At 43.8% G+C, this 25,086-nt stretch overlaps 1 protein-coding gene across 2 annotated transcripts in view; it reads left to right on the top strand.

The window, feature by feature from the left end:
* EPB41L4B (erythrocyte membrane protein band 4.1 like 4B) overlaps positions 1–25,086 on the top strand; it is a 149,334-nt gene that overhangs the window by 79,078 nt on the left and 45,170 nt on the right. The window contains exon 16 of one of the 2 annotated variants that reach the window (XM_030920307.1): positions 453–2,536. The exons of the other annotated variant lie outside the window; for it this stretch is intronic. Coding sequence (XP_030776167.1) covers positions 453–600 — 148 coding nt within the window. The 3' untranslated portion in view covers positions 601–2,536. Of the gene's footprint in view, positions 1–452; positions 2,537–25,086 lie in introns of those variants that run through there. 2 annotated transcript variants of the gene reach the window in all.

Here is a 25,086-nt window from a genome sequence, read left to right as displayed (position 1 = left end):
TGGGGTGGGGCCCAACATTTTGTGTATTTTCAACCTCTGCAAAGATACCCCCTGAAAACAGAGTTTGTTAGTCCAACACTTTTGGCAAATGCTGCCTGAGGCGTTCATGGCACACACTGGCATGATAAAACCTCCAAGCAGCCCTGTAGTAAAGGAACATTTTCCACCTTCACTTAGCTTTCTCTGGACGGACTTGGCCATGAGACACCCTTTGAAAAATGATGACTTGACCATAGACAGATGCTTGCTCTGCTTGGAAGTTCATCGATGATCTGCATCTGAACTTTTAAAATTCTCACGTAGGAAATCCATTCATTTCCATTCATAGCTATCCCCATTCACATGGCTCATGGTTCCCCCTGCCCCATTTCCTTTGTGCTTGTGTTGTTTCACTTACATTTCTGCATTTTCTTGCATTCTCCCACTAACCATTCGCTCTGCAAACAAAACAGGCCATCCTTTCAGGATGACAGGTCGCACTGGAAAGCATCGGCCAGTGGAGATGACAGCCATTTTGATTATGTCCACGACCAGAACCAGAAGAACTTAGGAGGGATGCAAAGTATGATGTATCGAGATAAACTCATGACTGCACTTTGAGAGACTGAAGCATCTCTCTTCCATTCACCTTCATAGTTTCATTGCATTCCATGAAAAGTGTCTTGGCCTCACATGGATGGATGTGTTTGTACGAGTGTCTTTAAGGAGTAGTCCTGAAGGGTGTTTTCAGTGTCCATGTAAATATTTGAAGATAAAACCACTATAGCTTGTTATAATTTACTGTTGACTGCATTCTCATTAAAATGAAGGTAGTTAAAGGCTCAGGAATCATTTTGATTTTCTGATTTTAAAATTGGAGTCAAAGTCTATGTTTATCATATTACTGTGTACCTGATGTTCTTTGTTATTTAATTAATGGGAGCAAATAAAACCAGAAGAGCTTGGAAAGATTGCTCAGCATGTATTCCTATCGTAGAAGTTGAGGTTGCTAGGGTCCAGTTTCCCTAGTGTGGCCTGGATAAGTCATTTCCTCTTCATTGACCTCATTTTCCCCATCTGAAAAGAGAGGGTTGGACTAAGTGATCTCCAAGGTCCTTTCCAACTCTAAAATTCTGGAATTTGTTAACATTTCACTTTGTTTAGGTTGAGGATATACATTCAAACTAATTTTATCACAAGGAAAACTGCAATACCCACTTCCTTGACAGAGAGTTACTCCTTTCAGAAGCTAAATAAAGTATATAACTTATTAGATGTTATATAAATACAAGGGGACTTTGAGTTTCACATCTTAAAGCAGTTGAGCTACTTCGAATTTAAGCAGTTGTACTAATCTTAAATTGCATAGCATTTGTTTTGATAGAATTTGCTGCTCAAGTATGAGAATAATTTTTAATGTCTTAATGATTGGTGCTGCTAACTTGCATGATTTCAGAAGACATAATTGTGAATACACGCTGTCAGAATTAGGGGATTGGTTTTTACCCTAGACTTCACTCTTAAAAAGCAACGTGCAGTCAGGATCATTTATGGCTCAAATGAAAGCATATAAGGTTTTCTTGAAGTTGTGCCAAAACATTCTGTAGAGTAGGATGAGATGGGTGTTGCCCTAGTCTGTTGGTAGACCCAGAAATCAGTATGTTGTCTTTTAGGTTAAAGCTTGTACCAAAATATTTATTTCCCCCGTTTCAAGCCCTGAGTCAAACATTTTTTTCTCTTAATAATAGACCTGAAATGTTTTATTAGTATTTCTGTGAAATCAGTTGATTCTTGTGCCATTTTTATGTATGTAATTGTAATTTTGCCCATGTTAGGCCCTCTAAAAAATGTTTGACATCCTTTGAGATCTTTTGTTACTAAAATCTGATCTTTTTTGGCTACCGCAAAAATCTATTCAGCAAGAAGGTATCAGCTGCGTACCTTGCACAGTGGAGCTGACCGCCTATAAACTCTCCCTAAGGTATTTGTTTACAGGTGTATTCCATTTTAGCAGACGTTCTGATCCTCAGTGTATGTGCTGCATACAAATAAATGTGTTCTGAATCTTTTCATCTTACTGATAGCATTTTTACAAATGTGTTTCCAAGGAATAAAGATTATTCTTGCTTTTTTTTGACTCCATCTTCATTTTTTTTTTATTGATTCTTATTGCTATGCAGAAATCTCATTTGTGAATGACCTCGGTAACAGAACAGGTGGTTTTTGGAAGTCTGAAGGTGAGCATTCAGTTAGGTGGGTGGAGCAAGATCATCTTAGAATGAGGCTGCTCTTGGCAAGAGTGGCTCTTACAGGCACAGCAGCTGATGCCTTTCTTCATCTGGGGCAACTCTGGCGAAGGTTGTCCTGCCTATTACAGGTGCAGAATAGAGAGAAGTGGTGGCAGTGGGATTTCCCCAGTAATAGTCCTGTAAAGGTGGATGTTTGTCCTGGCTATTTGTGCTCTTCCTGGCAGGAAGGCATCCAAACCCTTATCTGTGGGCTCCTGGAAATTGTGTATGCCATCTGATACCCTCTAATAAATACCTCTCTGCTTAAAGTAACTTGAGTGGTTTCAGTTGTCTGCAACCAAGAAGCCTCACCAGTATGCATACTTATGACATCCTGATTGTTAAATGAAGTATACACTTTTCATTCCTTAACTTAGTGGACCTTTCTCTACTGCAGTTGACCAGTTCAGTCTCCTTTTCTGTCATTACATTTTGCTGTTGTCTAAAGGTCTTTCTTCTGCTCACTGCTGTTTTCACCACAGCCTACCCAGGTCTTCTCATTCTGTCCTGATTTTATAATGCTGTAGACTCGGAAACCATCCTCCGTAACCCAGACTGTCCTGTGAACTTTTGGACTGACATTTCAACTTGGGTATCCTGTGTACACCTCAAACTCCACCTATCAAAGATCAAATTGGTCATCTTTTACCCTCCTCCCACAAAACTTTTCTTCTGCCTGAATTCACTTTTTTACCCACAGTAAGAATGTATGTATCATGTACAGCTGTTCTCCCTGTTGCCACCCATATCCAAACAGTGCCTAGGTCTGTTCACCTCTGCCTTGGTATTCATACTTAGGCTTTCCTCTCTCTTCTTACTGACATGGATCCCACAGGAGTATCTTTTCTCTGGCTCAGAGGTGCCCTTCCTGATCTCCCTGACTCCAGTTGCTCCTGACAAGCTCATGCTCCTCCCAGTCACTAGAGTGGTCTTTGTAAAACACGGTTGGCCTGTGCCATTGCAGTGCTTGCCATTACCCTGAGGATGAAGTCCAATGACCTCTCTGTGGAATTCACCACTCTTGTGTCTCCGTCCTCTTGCTCTAGCATATATCCCCCATTTCTCACCCTACTGTTGAAAATTCTTCAATGCCAAATTGCTTGTGGTTCCTGGCATGCACCACACCCTGCTGTTACTCACATCTATGCCTTTGCAAATACTGTTCCTTCTGCCTAGAATTTTGACACTCCTGTCCCTTCCCCTAACTCCTGCTCAATGTCTGCCTCTGCCCAGACATCTTCTAGGGACTGTCTGACGGCCCCACCTCTGCAAACTGGGTTAATTTCTGTGTTCCAGTAATAACCCCCTCCCTTTCTACCCTCATCTGTAGCAACATCGCACTTACAGCTTTGTATTAAAATAGGCTCTTTTGTTTATCTCATCCTGGAACCTGTACACTGCATCAGCCTGAGCTTTGTGTCTTACTTGCCTTTGTTCCCCAGCACCTGACAGAGAGCAGGTGCTCCATGAATGTCTGCTCAGCAAATGGATTATTCCACATTCATTTGAAAGGCGATGTCTAACCAGATAACAGGCAATAACACATCATCTCTGGGCTGGTCTGAAGATACCTGAACAACCTTATCCAGTATGGGGGCATCGTACTGTGCGTAGGACATTGACCACCATGTGACTTCTAGATTCAGTTTCACCATCTGAATATTACTCAGTGTGTCAACTGTGTTCTCATTTGAGGCATTGGTATCATGCTGTACAGGGCAGAAGAAAGTCCAGCCACGTGACGTTGGAAACCCCCGGTAGGTAGACATTGATCTGCACTAATATATAGGGGCTGGTCATCTAATGCTAGGCCTTGGATTCTGCATGTGTCACTTCACTTCCTGACCATTCTGTGAGATGGGTAATATCCTCTTTTTCATACATAGGAAGCTCAGGCTTAGAGTTTAACCAAGCAGCCTGTATTCCAGAGCCTGTGGTCTCAACCACTGTGCTCTCTTGTCTCTCACCTTTCATCCCACCGTTTGCAACCCTGGGGATCCACATCTGCATGAGACTGCTAGATAATGTTGAATAGTTCACTCCACTGAAGTCGAATTGCTCACCCAGAAACCCATCCACTCCCTCCAGCCATCGAGTAACCCCTGTCCATCTGCATTACCACCACACCGGTAGGTAGCTCACTGTCCATACACCAGTGTGGCCTGGTAACCATGTTCCCTTCACCATCACCACCACCAGTCATAACTGTCCATACCTCCCACACACACACCAGGGCTGGTAACCTTGTTCATCTCCATCACCTGTGATCTAATAACGCTGTTTACTGCCTTCTCCCCACACACACCCCTCCAGTGGTCTAGTAACCCTCTCCCACACCTTACCACCCCTCCCCGAGTCTAAAAATCCTGTCCACACAGGCATCATTCAGCAGTGGTCCCATTTTCAAAGAAGCAGTGATTGGACATTATTCTTAATGAACCACTGCTTATTTGAGACGATCCACTCTATGGATTTCCTTCCGAAGAGCTCACAAATGAACAATGTCTTCTGGAATATTACTTGACAATAAAGCCATACTCACTATTCCATAATTAATGGAATTAACTTTTACATTGTGAAGCTCAGGTATGTACTGGTTTATCATCTATTCATGTTTCTGTGGTCCCTCAAAACATCCAACAGTGTACTGACAGTTGTCATTTGATTGATGTAATTCATGCCAGAAATCTCTAAATCCTGCCAGGTAATTAATTACCTTGGTCTTCAAAACCCTTTTGCCTATGTCATTTATTGGTCTATCATTTCTATTGAAGATGGTTCGCTTTAGCCACAAAGACAGAGGAATAAGTACAGTGTGGGAATTCCCCTTAGTCCTTCTTGCCTGTTAATATTGCACCATCCTTCCAGGTCAGCGACTCCGGCCTCCTCTGTCCCGCTCTGAACACAAGTAATGACAGAGCCTTTTTGTTGCCCTTGACTTTACAGCTTTTAACTAGTCCTTTAAAATCTTAGCTCATCAAAGAACTCCCTGAACAGCCATATTGATCCCTTCAGATCAATATTTCTCAAACTTAGAGTTCTAAATCAATTCCCTGGCTGACCAAGTCTTCCAAACGTACCAGGAAAATACCCTACTTTGGTCCGGGGTGATTTGCTTCCACTGTCTCGCTACAGGAGGCAGTGGACAGATGCAGAGGCGAAGCGTAAGGGGGCGGAGAGAAAAAGCAAGTCACTGTTAAAGGTCCCTTGCATGTGAGAAATGGCACATTTTAAGAAACTCTGGGGGTATCAAAAGACAAACGTAAAATGGACAATCAGCTCAGCCTTAGCAAAAGAAATCCTCGGCCGGGCGCGGTGGCTCAAGCCTGTAATCCCAGCACTTTGGGAGGCCGAGACGGGCGGATCACAAGGTCAGGAGATCGAGACCATCCTGGCTAACACCATGAAACCCCGTCTCTACTAAAAAAAAAATACAAAAAACCAGCCGGGCGAAGTGGTGGGCGCCTGTAGTCCCAGATACTCGGGAGGCTGAGGCAGGAGAATGGCGTAAACCCAGGAGGCGGAGCTTGCAGTGAGCGGAGATCCGGCCACTGTACTCCAGCCCGGGCGACAGAGTGAGACTCCGTCTCAAAAAAAAAAAAAAAAGAAAGAAATCCTCAATAGTTCTGCAAATAGGCCCACTTCTCCCAAAATTAGGGAGTCAAAGAATGGCTTGGACAACTTACTAAAAATATGGATTGCTGCATTCTAAATGGTCAGTGGTAAGACCCCAGACCCTGCATTTTAAGAGCCCAGGACAGTCTGAGGTGGGCAGTCCAGGTTTGCTTTTCTCTTTGGGAAAGCAAAGCTACTTCTCTGCTTGTGTGTTCATCCTTATTATTATAATGCCTCAATTTTAACTCTCAGTAGAGGTCAACTCTTTTTTTTTTTTTTTTTTTTTTTTAATAGTCATGATGTTAAGTCAATGGATGGAGGCATCACAATAAGTAACTAGATCTGTCTGCTCAGCAAAGCTTTGCATTTCCTTAGGCCCAAGGTGAAGCAGAAGAATGTGAGCATTCTACTGGTTCTTTATATGGCTTTAATGTCATCATGAACCTGTCCCCTACAATCTATCAAACCAAGTCTGTGTTCTTGCCCTCCCCACTTCAGAAGCAAGGGACTAGTGAATTCCAGCCGTTGGGGGACAGGGCGTGTGTATACACCAGTCTAAGCACCTGGGCTAAGACTGGAGCCCATGATTGGGAAACAGGTGGAAGTTTGCAGAAGTAAAATGGCAAGACATTGCCAGCCAGATGAGAGAAGGATTAAAGGGTCCACAGTGTGGTGGTCTGGTTTTATCAAGGGAGAAGAGCCCCATAGTTGCCTGATTAGGTGAAGTGTGGAAGCTTTGGAATCTCACACGGTTTGAATCCCAGCTTTGCCACTTACTAGCCATGGGACCTTTGACTAGTTTCTTCTGGACACCTCATTTTCCTCATCCCCAGATGGAATTTACCAACATCTCACTGATAAGAGAATTATCGATAAATGACATGATACAGAAAAGACGTTTTGCGCAGTGCAGTGTTTGACGCTAGCTGGTAAAAAGTTTTAGTGGGTTTTGAGATGTAAGGTCGTAGCTGTGCATGTGGACGGAAACAGGCCAAAGAGATTCAAAATAGCTCAAGGCCGGGCATGGTGAATCACACCTGTAATCCCACACTTTGGGAGGCTGAGGCGGGTGGATCATTCAAGGTCAGGAGTTCGTGACCAGCCTGGCCAACGTGGTGAAACCCCATCTCCACTAAAAATGCAAAAACTAGCCGGGCGGGGTGGCATATGCATGTAGTCCCAGCTACTTGGGAGACTGAGGCAGGAGAATGGCTTGAACCAGGGAGGCGGAGGTTGCAGTGAGCTAAGATCATGCCTTTGCACTCCAGCCTGGGTGACAATGTGAGACTCCATCTAAAAAAAATAATGATAATAAAGTCTAGTTCAAGAAATGGTATATCTAATAGATTGATGGCTTGAGATGTATATTCTAAGTTTAGCAAGGGAAAGGGGTGTTTGGTGCCAAAGGAAAGATCAGATAGAAGAGCATTAACACATATATAAAGACATGTCTCTTTGAAACTAACAAACTCAGAGCAGAAACACCATGGGGATCTTTTGAGGAAAGAAAAAAGAAATAGAAATGTATTTCTGTCCGAGAATACTAGGAAATAACTGTCCAGGCAGAATGTGCACAATGCTTTCCCATCTGCACATGGCAGAATTGGCATAGAGTAAAGAATTGGTGAGATGGCTGAGAGTCCATTCTGTTGGTACGATTGGGACTCAGAGGCTTGGAGAATTGAAACAGAGCGTCTGCTCCATTCCCTCCTTGTCTAATTTGGGATTTCATTTTAGATGAATTGGAGGAAGATTTTAACTATTAGGAGACTGAGTGGAAAGTTAGTAATGAAAGGGAACCACTGTGCTTTGTTGCCATTTTGTCTGTCTGTCTTTCTTTCCTTTTTTTTTTTTTTTTTTTTTTTTTTTTGAGACACAGCCTCTGTCTGTCACCCAGGCTGGAGTGCAGTGGTGCAGTCATGGCCCACTGCAGCCTCGACCTCCGGGGCTCAAGCGATCCCCCGACTTCAGCCTCCTGAGTAGCTGGCATGCACCACCATGCTTGGCTACATTTTTAAAAAATTTTGTAGAGATGGGGTCTTGCCATGTTGCACAGGCTGGTCTCAATTCCTGGCTCAAACGATCCTCTTGCCTTGGCCTCCCCAAATACTGGGATTATAGGGGAGAGCCACTGCACCTGGCCTGGTGCCTTTTTTAAGATAGGTAATACAAACAGTAGTAAAAATTCAGACACAAATAACTGGAAGTTACTTTTCCTTTCCATCTTCTTATTCCCTAGTTTTCCTTGGAAGCAAACATTGTTAGCATTTCTCTTTGTCAATCTAGAGCTACTCCATGTATAAAGAGCATATATTTATTTTACCAATCAATATTGATGGACGTTTAAGCTGCATCAACTCCCTCAAGTTACAGTGGTGCTGCCATTCTTGTATCTTGTGTTTGTGTACTTGAACAAATCTACCTGTAGAATAAATTCCCTCGAAGTAGCATCCTGGTCAAAAGGTATGTGCATATTTAAGTTGGATATTGTCTAATGAAATTTCTCTCCAAATATATTCCACCTGTTTATACTCCCCCCAGCCCACAGGCACCCCCAGCAATTATGACAATGTCTCTGTGACCTCACAGGAAGCAAATCATAGCCTTTGCTAGCTTTTTTTTTTTTAACTTAGTCTGATAGGTAAAATCCAGAATTTCTGTTTTAATTACATTTCTCTATGAACAAGGCCATGCACCTTTTCGTCTTTCTAAACACCGTTTGTTGTATGTTTTCTGTGAACCATCTGAAACCCCTATTCTTGAGTCATGCTCGTTAATAAAGATCAGGCTGATGAAGTACAATTAACCATGTTATCTTAGTATTTGTAATAGTGAAGAAAGGAAAGGCTTGGATGAGTTGATATTTACCAGACATTTTTTTTGAAAGTAGGTTTCCAGGCCAAGTGGGGTGGCTCATGCCTGTAATCCTAGCACTTTGGGAAGCCGAGGTGGGTGGATCACCTGAGGTCAGGAGTTCAAGATCAGCCTGGCCAACATGGCGAAACCCCATCTCTACTAAAAATGCAAACAATTAGCTGGACCTGGTGGCACATGCCTATAACCCCAGCTACTCAGGAGTCTGAGACAGGAGAATCGCTTGAACCCGGGAGGTGGAGGCGGCAGTGAGCCTAAATCACACCACTGCACTCCAGCCCGGGTGACAAGAGCAACACTCCATCTCAAAAAAAAAAGTAGGTTTCCAGAAATTCAGGTAAGAATCAGCAGGCTACTGCCCTGCAGAGCCGAAAAAGGGAATGTGAGCAACATAAAGATAGCAAAGGTAAAGGAATTGATTTCTAATATCTGTGTTTCCTTTCCTGTTTGGGAGCGTATTGAGAACTTCCCACTCAGGCTTCTTAGATACCCACCCAGACATCATGAATTTCCCTGGTGCATTGATCAAGGAAGGATGGATATACTTCTAGTTACAATTAAAATTCCAATATATTGGATCTAAAATTACAGCCACATCCCAAGAGTCACCTGTGGTTTTATTGGATGAAAGGCTGCAGAATTTAAAATATTAAAACTGCTGTAGTCTAGGCCATCCACTAAAAAAGGATTAGAATAATTAGAGGAACATCCCTGTAGGCTCATGTTATAAGAAACCCACAGAAACCTAGCTAATCGTCCCCTACTGAATGGTGAATGGTTTAAACATCCACGTTCTGCACTGAGACCTCAAAAGCAAGAGGTGTTGCTATGCTAATGCTCAACCAGCTTCATTCCCTGGCTGAATAATGGACACTGTATTAAAGGCAATTAAACCACCAAGCCCTTAAAATTCATATCAGTGTTACGACTTCGGAGGCTTATTATGAACTAAGAATGTTCATAATAGAAGCTTCTGAAAAACCTGCAAGAATTGGGGAACAGAGAGAGGATCATTTGATGAGATTTTTAAGCACTAACGAATACCAAAATAAATTAATCCTCATCTGTATTACCCTAGAAACATGTACCCAGTGTTCAGCTCCAACTCTGGCTCACACTGGTGTCTTGTGCAATTAGAATGTCTAAAACCTACTCTTAACAGATTATGCATCTTATTCATCTAACCCGAACTACATTCCGGGATGAATAATGTTTTAATTTCATTCATTCAGTGAGCCGGATGGCGTCTGGGGAGTGGAAAAATAACACTTCCCAGCTTATTCCTGAGTCTGCCGTAGCTCTGTCAGGGTGCATAGGATGACAAAGAATCTGCTATGTGGACAGTATTTTACACTCACAGCTGAGCTTTCGTGACAATGATTATTTTGTCTTACTGTCCCTTTGGGGGCTCATATAATACCGTTTGAGGATGTATTTAAAGAAGTAGTTAGGGGCAAGTCTGTTAATGCTTTTGCCGCCTGAAAAAACAAAGAATAAAGGCAGAGGAACACAGAAATGAGAGGCAAAAAAAAAAAAAAAAAAAAAATTTGTGAGAAACCCGGAAGTGACCGGGCACAGTGGCTCATGCCTGTAATCCCAGCACTTTGGGAGGCCGAGGTGGGGCAGATCATTTGAGGCCAAGAGTTTGAGACCAGCCTGGCCAACATAGTGAAACTCCGTCTCTACTAAAAATACAAAAATTAGCCAGGCATGGTGGCACACACCTGTAATCCCAGCTACTCAGGAGTCTGAGGCAGGAGAATCACTTGAACCGGGGAGGCAGAGGTTGCAGTGAGCCGAGATCGCACCACTGCACTCCAGACTGGGCAACAGAGCGATCCTCCGTCAAAAAGAAAGAAAGAAACCCAGATGGGAAAGTTCGGCTTATTAGAAGTGACTTGTAAGGGAAAATGACTATATTTGTATTGTTTGGTTTTTTTTTTTTTTTTTTTTTTTTTTTTTACTTTAGATGAGAAAAATACTGAATAAACTTGGTCATGAGCCTCTGAGCAAAGACCAACTTATGAAATAGTAATTCTCTGGAATGCACACACATGACGCCTGTGAAGGCACACACACACAATGAGGAAGCCACTGCAAAACCTAGCAAGAATAGCATCACAACAAAACAGCCTTTCTGGAAGAAAAATGTCAGGACCTGCTTACACCTGTTTATTGAAATCATTTGATAGTTGTTTGGCAAAAGAAAATTTGAGACTCAAAGATGGAAGCACGTATCCTGTCCTACCTCACACAGGACTCAGACCCGGGAACTACTGAACCCCAAAGGCTCTTGTCACTCCTTAGGATGTGGGATGTTACTCTGCGGTTTTGCAGAGACTACATAATGTAGTTAGGAACAAGTAGGGAATTCATGACTAAAGTGAAACTTTTATGAATAGGTATTTGATAAATTACCTAAGGAGAATTAAAATGTAATGCACTAAAACTAAGTGAATAAACATCTGCTGTGCTTCTCTGCAGTACTGGTATGTCACAGAAGATGCCATCTTTGGCTCCAGGTAGCTAATCATCATCAGATCAAGAGCTCCCCATCTAGCATGGGTTCATACATCAACCGTGCTAACACCAGAATTGCTTGCAAAGTTCATTGTTTGGAACATTTCTTGAAAGAAATACAAATTGGAAAAGTTTTGTGCCAATTAGTCTCTATAAAGGAATCTAAACTACACCCCCCAAAAAATGCAATTTTGACCTTTTCTTTTCTTTTCTTTTTTTTTTTTTTTTTGAGACGGAGTTTCACTCGTCACCCAGGCTGGAGGGCAATGGTGCAATCTCGGCCCACTGCAACCTCCACCCCCCAGATTCAAGCAATTCTCCTACCTCATTCTCCTGGGTAGCTGGGACTACAGGTGTGCACCACTACACCTGGCTAATTTTGTATTTTTAGTAGAGATGGGGTTTCACCCTGATTGTTGGCTAGGCTGGTCTCGAACTCCTGACCTCAGGTGATCCACCTGTATTGACCTCCCAAAGTGTTGGGATTATAGGCATGAGCCACCACATGTGGCCAATTTTGACCTTTTCTGAAGAGAAAGATGAAGTAGAGTCAACCTTCTCACTAGACTTTTTTTTTTTTAGAAATAAGACCACTAAGTTGCTGTAAGAAATCATCCCTAATAGATGCAACATTCATAATGTATCAATCACACTTCTAAGATGTCGATACAATTTTCTTTGAAAATCCATTATGAAAAAAGTACAGTGTTTCAAATACATACTGTACTTGCTGCCAAATAGTATGCTTTCCCTGAATTCAATAAGAACATGTAACAATGTGTCAGTCTGTTTAGTCTCTACCAAATTAAAATTGAAATAAGCGACAGCTATCTGGGAAACCAGAATGAGTAAATTGTACTTTCTCTCATCTCTCAGTCAGACATGGCACAGATCAAATTATATCATTGAGCTGTATAGTTCCTGGCATACGAATGCTTAATGTCCAAAAATGCAGTGTCTGCCACCCAGATAAGTAAAGTGAGTTACCTAAGGTCACATAGGCAAACAGCAGCAAAGCCAAAGCTAAGTGCCAATGCGTGTTCCTTTTTTGTCATTAGATTGCTCCTTTCAAACACATGGCGAAGCAATATTGCCTAGCAATTCAGAGAGCCCAGGTTACCTGGGTTCAAATCCCAGCTCTGCCGTTTACTAGCTACGTGACTTGAGGAAGGCTCCTTGGTCTTTCTGCTCCTCTTTCCTTACGTATAAAATGAAGATAATAATTGTCCTTTCTTCAAATGGTTGTTGGAAGATTAAGTTAACCGGGTACTCAAAAATGTTAGCTTTTGGGCCTTTTTCCTCTGTGAATATTTAAAGAGCATGATTAATACACTGGTGTTCAGTCGGGAGGTATGATTCTGGCTGACACCATCTGCTGTAAAAACATACTATGTGAGTGAATTCTGCTAAGAGAGTCCCAGTTGGAGAGCCACAGTTCCGGGCGAATGGACTGGGTATGGACTAGTGGCAGGGCTTCCTGACTTTTTCTTGTCCTTGGCACACATAGAAAGTGATGTTTAGCATGCTGGGACAGGCAGACAAGGCTGCTTGAAGCTCCAGGCTCCCCATGTCCTGTCCACTTACTCCAAGGAGAATAAATGGTTCAGCCCACTTGCAACCCTTCTGAGACTTACCAGTTGGAAAGCTCTACTGAGGTCTTGTCAGCTTATCCCCGATGTGTTAGTTCTGATTAGGAATATGGAATTGTCCCCATTGAGGCTAAAAGTAAAATAGGAACTAGTTTGTCCCAACCAGCTCTTCCAGAAGGTGTGTGGAGAACTTGTGTGCTACCGTGAGTCTGCTCTTTGGGCTACATATACACTGATCCCGCCGCCAGAAACTCCAACTTGGAGTTAAGACACGTGACATAAACAGCTCATGAGTAAGTCTGAGTTCAGGCAGCACTTGATATGTGTGCACTGAGCAATCCAGATGAGATGCAGGGGACTTTGGATAGGGGATGTTTATTGCATTTCCTACTGCATCAGCTGGCGCCATACCTATGGAGGACTTCTTGACCATCCAGACATGGGCATTCTGTTAAAGGCGCGGAATCTGACTGGCTGATGATTTGGTTGCTTAGGAGGTAGAAGAAACACTGCAGATATTACTGTTGTAAATTCTGGTCAGCAAGGAAGAGTGCATTGGAAATGTGTAAGTAACAAGATCCATGGAAGAAAAAAACCCTGACATCTCAGAATCATGAACACGAAATGAGTGAAATCCAGGGCTTAATTCTCCACATATTCTTTTTCTTGTTGTTGATACTCTTTTTAAAAATTTTTTTTTGTGGGTACATATTAGGTGTATATATTTATGGGGTATATGAGATGTTTTGAAACAGGTATGCAATGTGAAATAATCACAACATATATATTTTACTGTTTAGAAAATCCAATTTCAAAATGTCAAAGAAAATAGACTTAAAAGGGAATATTTTTACATGGGCTGTGAATTTAGGAAGCAAAAATAATCCGAAAGAGAAAGGCTTTACAGTCCTCTCAGATGAACCCACAATTTGTAATAGTATTTTGAAGAGGAGGAAGGTGGAACATATGATCAAAAACAAAGGGGCACAGAACTTTTTTTTAAGGACTCCAAAGTTTTGTAGATGCTCACTTCGGTTGGAGCAAAAAGATGAGCAATTTAATGACACCCAGTTTTGAGGATGGTACGTGAGACTAACTGGCAGAAGCAGAGCTACTCAATTTTTTTCTTTTTCAACAAGGAAGCTAGTCACTATGCTAACTGCAGAGAGTGAAGAGAACAAACAGAAGAAAATTGAAGTCCAAGATAAGAGAAAGCATACTCAGGAAATATTTTACTGCTTTTTGATTAGCTCAAGTCTTTAGGCTCAGAAAAATAGTCTCCCAAAATACTGAGAAAATTTCCACGTGTCATTCCTGAGTCAGCATCAGTACCTCTGAAAAAGTCTTGGGAAAATGCTAGATAAGTAGATGGACAGTTTTTTTGGAAAATGAATTCCAGAAACTAGACTGATAAGCTGGATTGCAATACCGAGGACAGTTTAAGAACAGAGTCTTTTATAAGCACTTAGTAAAGGAAGCAGTGTTCACTTAGGAACAGCACAGATTTGCAGAGAATAAGTCGTGCTAATCTTTCAAGACTTGTAGTAAGCTAAGAGTAGAAGGACCGTCTAACCTGGTAAGTAGAATTTGTCAGAAACTGACATTTAATGGTGAAACACTAGATAATATATAAACTTCAGAAATAAAACAAGGAAAGCTGCTGATATTCAGTATTATTCTGGAGACCTTAACAATGGAATAAGCCAAGGAAACAAAATTAGGAATAACTACTGGAGAGGAAGAAACAAAATTCATGTGATTCTCTTCTTAAAATCCAAGTGAATTCCAACCGATAAGAGTTGTGCAAAGTGGTCAGAGGCAGAAATATCCTAAAGTCAGCAGCTTTATATATCTATCTAGTCATTAAAAATTAGGGGATATGGGCCAAGCCTGGTGGCTCACACCTATAATCCCAGCACTTTGGGAGGCGAGGCAGGCAGATCACGAGGTCAAGAGATCGAGACCAACATGGTGAAACCCCGTCTCTACTAAAAATAGAAAAATTAGCTGGGCATGGTAGTGCACGCCTGTAGTCCAAGCTACTCAGGAGGCTGAGGCAGGAGAATTGCTTGAATCCAGGAGGCGGAGGTTGCAGTGAGCCGAGATCACACCACTGCACCCCAGCCTGATGACAGAGCGAGACTCCGTCTAAAAAAAAAAAGGGGGGGGGATATGTAATAATTAATAAGATCTCATTTTCAATTGTGACAAAACTGAAAAATACCTAGGAATAAAGTTATGTTCTATACCTTAATGAAAAAGTTTAAAAATTCTAACTGAAGGACATTTTAAAAGATCTGAGTAAATTGAGAGAAATATGTTCCTTATGAATATATTCTTTCAAATTAATCCATAATATGTAATGCTTTGAATCAGAATTCCAGTGGGATTTTCTGGAAGTAACCTGAATTCTAGAATTCTAGAATTCAAGAATTCAAGTTATTATCACAAAAGGAATCTGGAAGACTAGGCACGTGATAACAGCTAAGAAAAAAAAGAAAAATAATGATGTGAGAAAGGGAATAAGATTTATAATGTCACATATACATATATATATTAAAACAAAAGTAATTAAGACAGTCTGATACTGGGTTAGATAAGTAGAACAATAAAAGTATGAAAAGGCCGGGCACAGAGGCTCATGACTGTAATACCAGCGCTTTAGGATGAGAAGTGGGAGGATTGCTTAAGGCTGGAAGCTGAGACCAGCCTGGGCAACATGATGAGACCCTGTCTCTACAAAAGAAATGAAAAATTAGCCAGGTGTGGTAGTGCACACCTGTAGTTGTAGGCACTCGGGAAGCTGAGATAAGAGGATTGCTTAAGCCCAGGAATTCAAGGCTGCAGTGAGCTGTGATTGTGCCACTGCACTCTCGCCCGGGCAACAGAGGGAAACCGTGTCTGTCACAAAACAAAAAAATATGAAGAATCCAAAAACAGGTTTATATTGTCTACAAGTCATGGGCAATCCAGAAAACTGAAACTACTCTAGGCACTTCTTACAGAGGGAATTTAATTCAGGGAATTGGTTATACAAAGGCTGCAAAAACTAAGAAACTTAATTGGACAGCGAGGCAACCTAGAAATTAGCAACAACGAGAACCTGCTTATCACTCCTAGAGCTGGAGGGACAAAGGCAGTATTCTAGCACCCAGGAGCTAAGGCAGCAGGAAGCCAGTCTAGTGGGAGCTGGAGCTGCAGAGAACTCATGGCTGCTTTTGGAAACATCACCAGAGGCATGAAGAAATGAGGGAGAAATACCCTGATTTGTCTCCTGTGTTCACCCTCCAGTCCATATCAGTGCCTCCCATTGGCCAAACCTATGTAAAAGCCAGAGGACAGGGAGTCTGAGCAGTAAAGGTTCCTGTAAACAGAGTACGTCGCAGGGGAGCAAAGAAAGGATCTGAGAGCATTCAGGAAAGTGGCGGATACATATGAAGATGGCATCGCAACTTCATGGGGCAAGGGTGAATGATTCTTTGGGTGATCTTGGAACAATTGGCTCTCCACTTCAGAAAAAGTTAGGACTTTACTTCACAACATACACATAAACTCCTGATGAGTTCATAATCCAAAAGTGAAAAATAAAAGCTGAAAGTTCACTCTCATGCCAACATGGAACTCAGGCAAGTCCCCTCACCAGTGAGCATGCATTGCCAACTCCAGACCTTAGCACATGCAGTGCCCTCTGCCCAGACCGCCCTGTGCAGTCCCTCCCCCAGCCACTGCCATCATCCTTCAGGACCCAGGACCTGCTTCAAGCATCACTAGCCCAGGAAGTCTTCCTTGTTGGTTCCAGTTGGGTTGGGTACCCCTATCCCATGTATCAAGACAGGAGTGAGCTCTTTGAAGGCTGATATGGTTTGGCTGTGTCCTTGCCCAAATCTCTTCTCGAATTGTAGCTCCCACAATTCCCAAGAGTTGTGGAAGGGACCTGGTGAGAGATAATTGAATCAGGGGGCAGCTTCCCCCATACTGTTCTTGTGGTAGTGAATAAGTCTCATGAGATCTGATGGTTTTATAAGGGTTTCTCCTTTCACTTGGCTCTCGTTCTCTCTTGTCTACCACCATGTGAGACATACCTTTCACCTTCCGCCATGATTGTGAGGCCTCTCCAGCCACGTGGAACTGTGAATGTATCAAACCTCTTTCTTTTGTAAATTGCCCAGTCTCGGATATGTCTTTATCAGCAGCGTGAAAACGGAATAATACAGGGCAAAGATAACATCTCATTTGTCTTTACCCTTGTGCATGGCACAGTACCAGGCACAAGAGTTGGCCCTCAAATGCATACCAAATGCACTGATATTTCATTTTGTTCTCCATCTAACCAGTGTTAATTGAGCACCTGCTATGTGCTTAGTGCTTTTCTTAGCACAGTGGAGGACACAAAAACATGTGATGTGACAGTCTCTGTTCCTCCAGAGTTAACTATATGGCTGGGAAGACAAGATACATACACAAGGATGTCTTAGCTGGGGGGTTCTGAGGAGGACTTGGATTTTCCTGATGAGTGCACTTGCTGCCTTAAATAGAAGCCAAGACAGATGGGAAGAGGCAGCAGATGGGCAGCACTTGAGGCAGCGAGCAGAGAGGCAGGAGTCCTGGACTGTGTCCCAGGATCAGGCAGGTACCTGCTGTGTGACCTGGTCACCTCCCTCCCCATAGCGAGCCCCCATCCCCCCATATGCAAAATGAGGAGGTTGGATTACTATAGCAATGGTTCTCAGCCCTGGCCACACATTGGATTTAGAGATAGATTATGGTGTAATTAGTCTGGGGAAGGGCCTGGGCATTGATACTTTTCAAAACCTCTCCTTGTGATATTTTTATCAGCTTTATTAAGATACACATCAATTGTACAACTTAATTTTTTTTAGTATTTTCACCAAGTTGTGCAACCATCACTGCAATATAATTTTAGAACATTTTCATCACCCCTAGAAGAAACTTCACTCCCATTAGCAGTCACTCCCCCTTCCCTCTGCCCACCATCCTCCCTATTCCTAGGTAGCCGGTAATCCATTTTCTATCTCTATGTATTTGCCTATTCTAGATTTTTTTTTTTGTTTTTTTTGTTTTTTTTTTTTGAGACGGAGTCTCGCTCTGTCACCCAGGCTGGAGTGCTGTGGCCGGATCTCAGCTCACTGCAAGCTCCGCCTCCCGGGTTCACGCCATTCTCCTGTCTCAGCCTCCCAGGTAGCTGGGACTACAGGCGCCACCACGTCGACCGGCTAGTTTTTTGTAGTTTTTAGTAGAGACGGGGTTTCACCGTGTGTTAGCCAGGATGGTCTCGATCTCCTGACCTCGTGATCCGCCCATCTCGGCCTCCCAAAGTGCTGGGATTACAGGCTTGAGCCACCGCGCCCAGCCTATTCTAGATGTTTTATATAAATGGAATCCTATAATACTTGGCCTTTTTGTGTCTGACTTCTTTCATGTAGCATATCATGTTTTCAAAGTTTATCCATGTCATGGCCTGCTCAATATTTCACTTCCTTTTGTGGCTGAATAATATTCTTTTGTATGGATAGACCATGTTCTGTCTATCCATTCATCAGTTGATGGATATTTGGGGTGTTTCTACCTGTTGGCTCTTATGAATAATGCTGCTGTGAACATTCACATGTCAGTTTTTGCATGGACCTGTTTTCATTTCTCTTGGGCTTATACTACAAGTAGGCTCACTCAGTCATATGGTAACTAATGTTCAACTTTTTGAGGAACTGCCAAGCTGTTTTTCAAACTGGCTGCACTATTTTGCATTCTCTCCAGCAGTGTATAGGAGTTTTCCCCTGGTTATTTTATTTTATTTTATTTTGTTTTATTTTATTTTTGAGACAGAGGCTCCTTCTGTCACCAAGGCTGGAGTGCAGTGGCACAATCTCGGCTCACTGCGACCTCTACCTCCTGGGTTCAAGTGATTCTCATGCTTCAGCCTCCAGAATAGCTGGGATTACAAGTGCCCACCACCACGCCTGACTAATTTTTGTGTTTTAAGTAGAGATGGGGCTTCGCCATGTTGGCCAAGCTGGTCTCAAACTCCTGACCTCAAGTGATCCACCTGCCTCGGCCTCCCAAAGTGCTAGGATTACAGGTGTGACCCACTGTGCCTGACCTCCCCCTAGTGACTTTAATATTTATCCAGGGTTTAAAACCACAGAACTGGATGATATCCGAGGGGCCCCATTTCTAAAATTCTGTGATTTCTTTTTTTTTTTTTTTTTTTTTTGAGACGGAGTCTCGCTCTGTCGCCCAGGCTGGAGTGCTGTGGCCGGATCTCAGCTCACTGCAAGCTCCACCTCCTGGGTTTACGCCATTCTCCTGCCTCAGTCTCCCGAGTAGCTGGGACTACAGGCGCCGCCACCTCACCCGGCTAGTTTTTTGTATTTTTTAGTAGAGATGGGATTTCACCGTGTTAGCCAGGATGGTCTCGATCTCCTGACCTCGTGATCCGCCCGTCTCGGCCTCCCAAAGTGCTGGGATTACAGGCGTGAGCCACCGCGCCCCCCCAAAATTCTGTGATTTCTTATCCAGGATTAGATCCCCAGGGCTCCCCCGGAAAGCCCATGTCACTCAGACCGGGGCAGAGCTGTAGTCTGTGATTGGTTTGTTGGAGCACTTGGCCACTCAGCCTTGTTTCTGAGAGAAAGCCATGCCCAGCACTGGTCACAGTTCTGATGGTGGATTCCAGAGGATACCATTATGCCATATGCAACAATTTTTTTTTTGAGACAGGGTCCCACTCTGTTGCCTAAGCTGGAGTACAGTGGCTCAATCTTGGATCACACTGCAGCCTGGACCTCCCAGGCTCAAGCAGTTCTCCACCTCAGCCTCCTGCGTAGGTAGGACCACAGGTGTGTGCCACCATGCTGGGTTTTTGTTGTTGTAGAAATGGGATCACCCTATGTTGCCCAGTCTCAAACTCCTGGGCCCAAGCAATCCTCCTGCCTTGGCCTCCCAAAGTGCTAGAAGTACAGGTGTGAGCCATCAAGCCCGGCCCAGCATGCAACAATATTGACTGAACACCACATGTTTGGTAGTCCGGCAGTCCAGGATCAGGGAGAGGAGAGCCTCTGCTTGGGGGTACATATGGGATTAGGCAGGGCTGGAAGAGCCCCTGTAACCTCACTTGTTCTGCAAGCAATAAAGTCTCTTATGACTAGGCCGCAGTAGGAACACTAGCTTTTCTGGAGTTGGAGGCCAAATGGGAAGTGGGTCTTCCCCTGAGAAAAGGGAAGAGAAGAGGCACCAGCAGCTTCCTTGCAGGAAAACTGAAAATTAACCATTAAAGCGCCTAGCACAGTGCTAGGCACATAGCGGCCCCTTCTTCCACACTAGATTTCAACTGCCAGCTCATGAAAGCAGAGACTGAAGCCTACATCTGTCCTCTGTCACCCACCCTGAAAACCAGGATGTGGGACCTCCTTTCCAGAATGCCAGGAGTCTCATGAACCTCAGTCTCTGGGGATGGCGAGTGTGCAGCTGGCCTCATCTCCTGGGCCTTAGCCAAGGTCCCTGAGTACTGCTGGACCTTCTAGGGTGGGCTTGATCTCTGAGGTCCCTATGAAGAGGGAAGATGCACAACCTAGTGAATGTCACTTACATTGTAGTCTGTGAATGGCATCTCCAGGAGTTCCGCAGGGCACAATCCATGAAGCCATGAGCAACCCCACAAAACTTCTCCATGTTAAAATCTTCAGGATGATCCCCCAGGCGTGTGAGCTGAGAAAGCACCTAGGTCATTCTACTGCTTGCTTGAGAACTTTTGCTCTTGGAAAGACCTTTGACCTGAGCAGATTCAGGCAGCTTCAGGCAGCTTCTCTGACCCTCATCTATTTCTCTTTTCATTTGTTTCTTTCTCTGCCTCTCTCCAAAGTAGCTATAAGATGAAGGTCACACATGCATATTTTATTTGACATGTTATGAAATGCACTTTCTCACCCCCTGCATATATATCTTTTTACTGTTTAACTCTTCACTCTGGGTTTCCTTCAAATAAAAAAGTTTTAAATACCACTCACTTTTAACTTGGAAAGACAAATGCATGATACCACTGTGCTCCTCCAAGTCCATAGCAGACATCAATGATCAATCACAGCACTCTTTCCCCCTGAGCTGGGCACAACCTCAGACTCCTTCTGAATCTTGCACTCCAAGCAGGCAGTGAGAATCAATTGGAGCTGGCATGACAGATGATATCTATTTGCCATCCCTCAGGAACTCTTACTCAAAGCTTTCCAACTCCACCTCCAGCCCTGAATGTATGCCAGATCTCTGCTACAAGACATCTTTCCCTTTGGGTGTTCATTCTCACACTCTTGGTTACCCATGTGATGCTCGATCATAATTTTCTCTGTTCAAAGCAGCTCTCATTCTCCACCTCATTTTTTTCTATTAATGACATGCCATTTGCCTGGTCCTCTAAGCTAAAAAAATTTGGAGTTTTCTGACCCTTCCATGTCTCCATGTTCTCCCTTTCTCAAATCCAGCTAGTATGCCTATCTTTTCCTTTTGATGTTTCTCTGATTTGCCCCTCCCATCTAGACAATGATATTGTCAGACCTTTAATAGGCTGGTGGCAGCAAGAAAGAAGGGCAGGGTGGAAGATGAGCCCCTCAGTTGGGAAGCCCTCTCCAGTCCTTCCAAGCAAAGGGGAATTTTCTCTGCTCTGAGCTCCCAGTCTCTGCAGCTCCTTAGGACAGATATTATTTTCAACATATTTGCAAGACAGGAAAAATAATATTAACAGACTTTGGGGTCCACAGACCTGTTGTCAGATCACAGCTGCACAACTTCATTAATCCATCCTTTCTTTCATTCTTCCTTCCTCCCCCTCCCTCCCCTCCCTTCTTCCTTCCACCAAATATTTATGGAACACCTACTATATAACAGGTAAAGGTCTCCATGTTTTAAAAAGGGAATCTTTTCTGTAAAATAGCTAGCACAGTACCTGAGACATACAGCAAGTACTGGATAAACAGTTGGGAGAAAGGATGATTCTCAGATCCAGAAATGTGCCCAGAAATCACTTAACCCAGCTCACGTTACAGTTGAAGGATTGGAGGCTCAGAGTGACTGCCCAAGCTTCTCTTGCAAAATAGGGGTATAACTAAGACTTGAGCCCAGGTTTTTCCACTCCAACTCAGGGCACTTTTTGCTGCCTCCATAGGGCATGAAGAGGGTGGATACTCTGATTGTGTTTCAGGCTGGAGAGGCGAGGAGGGATCATGATTCCCAGAAGCCAAAATCATGCCTTCTTCCACATTATTACACACACACGCAAGCGCACACACACATGCACACACACACGTGCACACACATGCATGCGTGCACACACAGAACCGTCCTTGAGCAAAGTCTCCAGGAGGCAGCCAAGATGAGTCAGATATGCAGCTCATGGGACAATGTAGGGGACAAATAGTGCCATTTCTTCTGGACTATCTTATGCATCTGCAACAGAGTCCTCAATGACACCTCCTCCCAATGTTCCCAAGTGACAGGTCTGCAAGCCCTGCTTATACAGCTTCAAAATATCCTAGAAGGCAGTTCACCTCACTCCATCCACCAGGTTAGTCTAGATCCCGCCCAGCGGCAGTCTCCTAACAGAGAGATACTGGAGTCTCTCCCCCACCAGCCTCTTCCACATAGCGCTCAAAACAAACTCTCCGAAATGTAACTCCCTTATTTAAGCCCTTTCCTTGATAACCAGGCACTCTAAGCCCTTCATAACTAGCCCCAGCCTGTCTTAGTCTCCCCTCCTGTTACTTCCCTCCTCAATTCTCTTATCCAGACATCCTGCTCTTTCAACCACCCTTCCTTTGCTCATACTATTCCTTAGGCCTGGAATAGCTGTTTCTACCTTTTCTACCTAAAAGAAATTCTACACACAAAAAAACAATGACAAAATAACACACCACCTCTGATTTTGAGCATGTGGGTTATTAATTGGAAAAATCCAGCTACTTCAAGCAATAAATAAATAAAGGCATTTACTGGACCTTATAATTGAAAAGTTCAGTGGTAATGCCAGCTTCAGGTGTGGCTGGAACCAGGAACTAAATTCTATACCATTAAGTTTCTTCTCTCTCTGACTATCTCTAACCTCTGCTCATCTTGTCTTTCTTTGTGCATCGGCCTCAGTCTCACTGGGCCTACTACTCTGTGTCCAAAAAAGACACTCAAGCCAACTTACATCATCCTTACAGCCAGAGCCAGCTTACCCATTACACGCAGTAGGCACACAATACTTAGGCTCACAATACTTTCAGGGACTCACAAAAAGGTTTTAAATATTTTTTAAAATAAGAAAAAAATGGATATTCAGTTAAAGAAAATGTTTTAATATGTGTTATTAACATATTTACTTTTATACAATTGTGAAATTAATTTTTAGTTAATTTTTATAGAAAACGGACAAAGGCGGCCGGGCACGGTGGCTCATGCCTGTAATCCCAGCACTTTGAGAAGCCGAAGCGGGTGGATCATGAGCTCAGGAGATCAAGACCATCCTGGCTAACATGGTGAAACCCCATCTCTACTAAAAATACAAAAAATTAGCCGGGCGTGACCTGTAGTCCCAGCTACTCGGGAGGCTGAGGCAGGAGAATGGCATGAATCCATGAGGCGGAGTTTGCAGTGAGCTGCGATCGCACCACTACACTCCAGCCTGGGCGACAGAGACTCCATCTCAAAAAAAAAAAAAAAAAAAAGAAAGAAAGAAAATGGACAAAGGCGGCCGGGCGCGGTGGCTCAAGCCTGTAATCCCAGCACTTTGGGAGGCCGAGACGGGCGGATCACGAGGTCAGGAAATCGAGACCATACTGGCTAACCTGGTGAAACCCCGTCTCTACTAAAAAAAATACCAAAAATAAAAATAAAAAAAATTAAAAAAAACTAGTCGGGCGAGGTGGAGGGCCCCTGTAGTCCCAGCTACTCGGGAGGCTGAGGCAGGAGAATGGTGTGAACCCGGCAGGCAGAGCTTGCAGTGAGCTGAGATCCGGCCACTGCACTCCAGCCTGGGCGACAGAGCGAGACTCCGTCTGAAGAAAATGGACAAAGGCAAAGGGGCTTGTGGCACACAAAAGTCACAATAAGGCCCTGTTTGCCTGTCACAAAGAAAGAGAGAACCTTTCTTTCAGTTTTCGTGTGTTAAATCTTAGGGAAAACTCTGATTGTCCCTAATTGGGGACATTCCAGAACACGCGCCTGAGAAGGATGCAGGACTCTGATTGGCCAGGCTCAAGTCTCAGGCCCGCCCCTGAGGAGGAAATGTCAATCCCATACAAACACAAGGAATGGGGCTTCCTATAAGAAAGAAGATTCTGTTTCAGGAATTGTCCAGCAAAACTGAACTGTCTTCCTCCGAATGCTTTTTCCCTTACCAACACCTTCCCCCAGGAGAACTGATTGCTTCCACTTCTGCATTTTCTTAGCAGTTTGTTCTAGTATGATTGTAAGTGACTGAATCACAGAGCTTCCTACTCTGGAGTGTGAGTTCCTTGAAGGCAGAGTGAAAGAGTGGGCAGTAGAGATCTGAACCATGGGAATGATGCAGAAAAAGGGGTTTGCCCTGCCGGGGAGTAGGAGGAGGGGATCTTTATCTGGGTCTTGAAGGCTGGAAGTCTTCCTGGAAGAAGGGGTATTTTCACCGGGTTGACAGATGAGGAAGGACTCCAGGAGGCACCAAGAAGTGAGAAGCGTCAGGATGGGAAGGAGTTAGGGTGTGAAGTAGACAGATGTATCAGGAGATGAGGCTGAAAAGAGAATGGGACAAGATTGTGGGGAGGTGGGGCCTGTCAGCGCCACATAAAGGATTGTGGCTTTTATCCTTCAAGCCAGGGCTCTTCACCTGGGTCCATGGAGAGGCTCTAGAGGACCTGATATTGGATGTAGAATGTTGCTTGTTGGTGTAGGGAAGGTTCGTGGTATTCACCAGATTTCCAAAGGGGTTTCTGTCTTTTTTTTTTTTTTTTGAGACGGAGTCTCGCTCTGTCTCCCGGGCTGGAGTGCAGTGGCCGGATCTCAGCTCACTGCAAGCTCCGCCTCCCGGGTTTACGCCATTCTCCCGCCTCAGCCTCCCGAGTAGCTGGGACTACAGGCACCCGCCACCTCGCCCGGCTAGTTTTTTGTAGTTTTTAGTAGAGACGGGGTTTCACCGTGTTAGCCAGGATGGTCTCGATTTCCTGACCTCGTGATCCGCCCGTCTCGGCCTCCCAAAG

The sequence above is a fragment of the Rhinopithecus roxellana genome, chromosome 16 (assembly GCF_007565055.1).
Source record: "Rhinopithecus roxellana isolate Shanxi Qingling chromosome 16, ASM756505v1, whole genome shotgun sequence".
NCBI classification, from domain to species: domain Eukaryota; kingdom Metazoa; phylum Chordata; class Mammalia; order Primates; family Cercopithecidae; genus Rhinopithecus; species Rhinopithecus roxellana.
The sequence above is the reverse complement of the archived record's forward strand: the minus strand, read 5'-3'. Positions and strand labels throughout refer to the sequence as shown.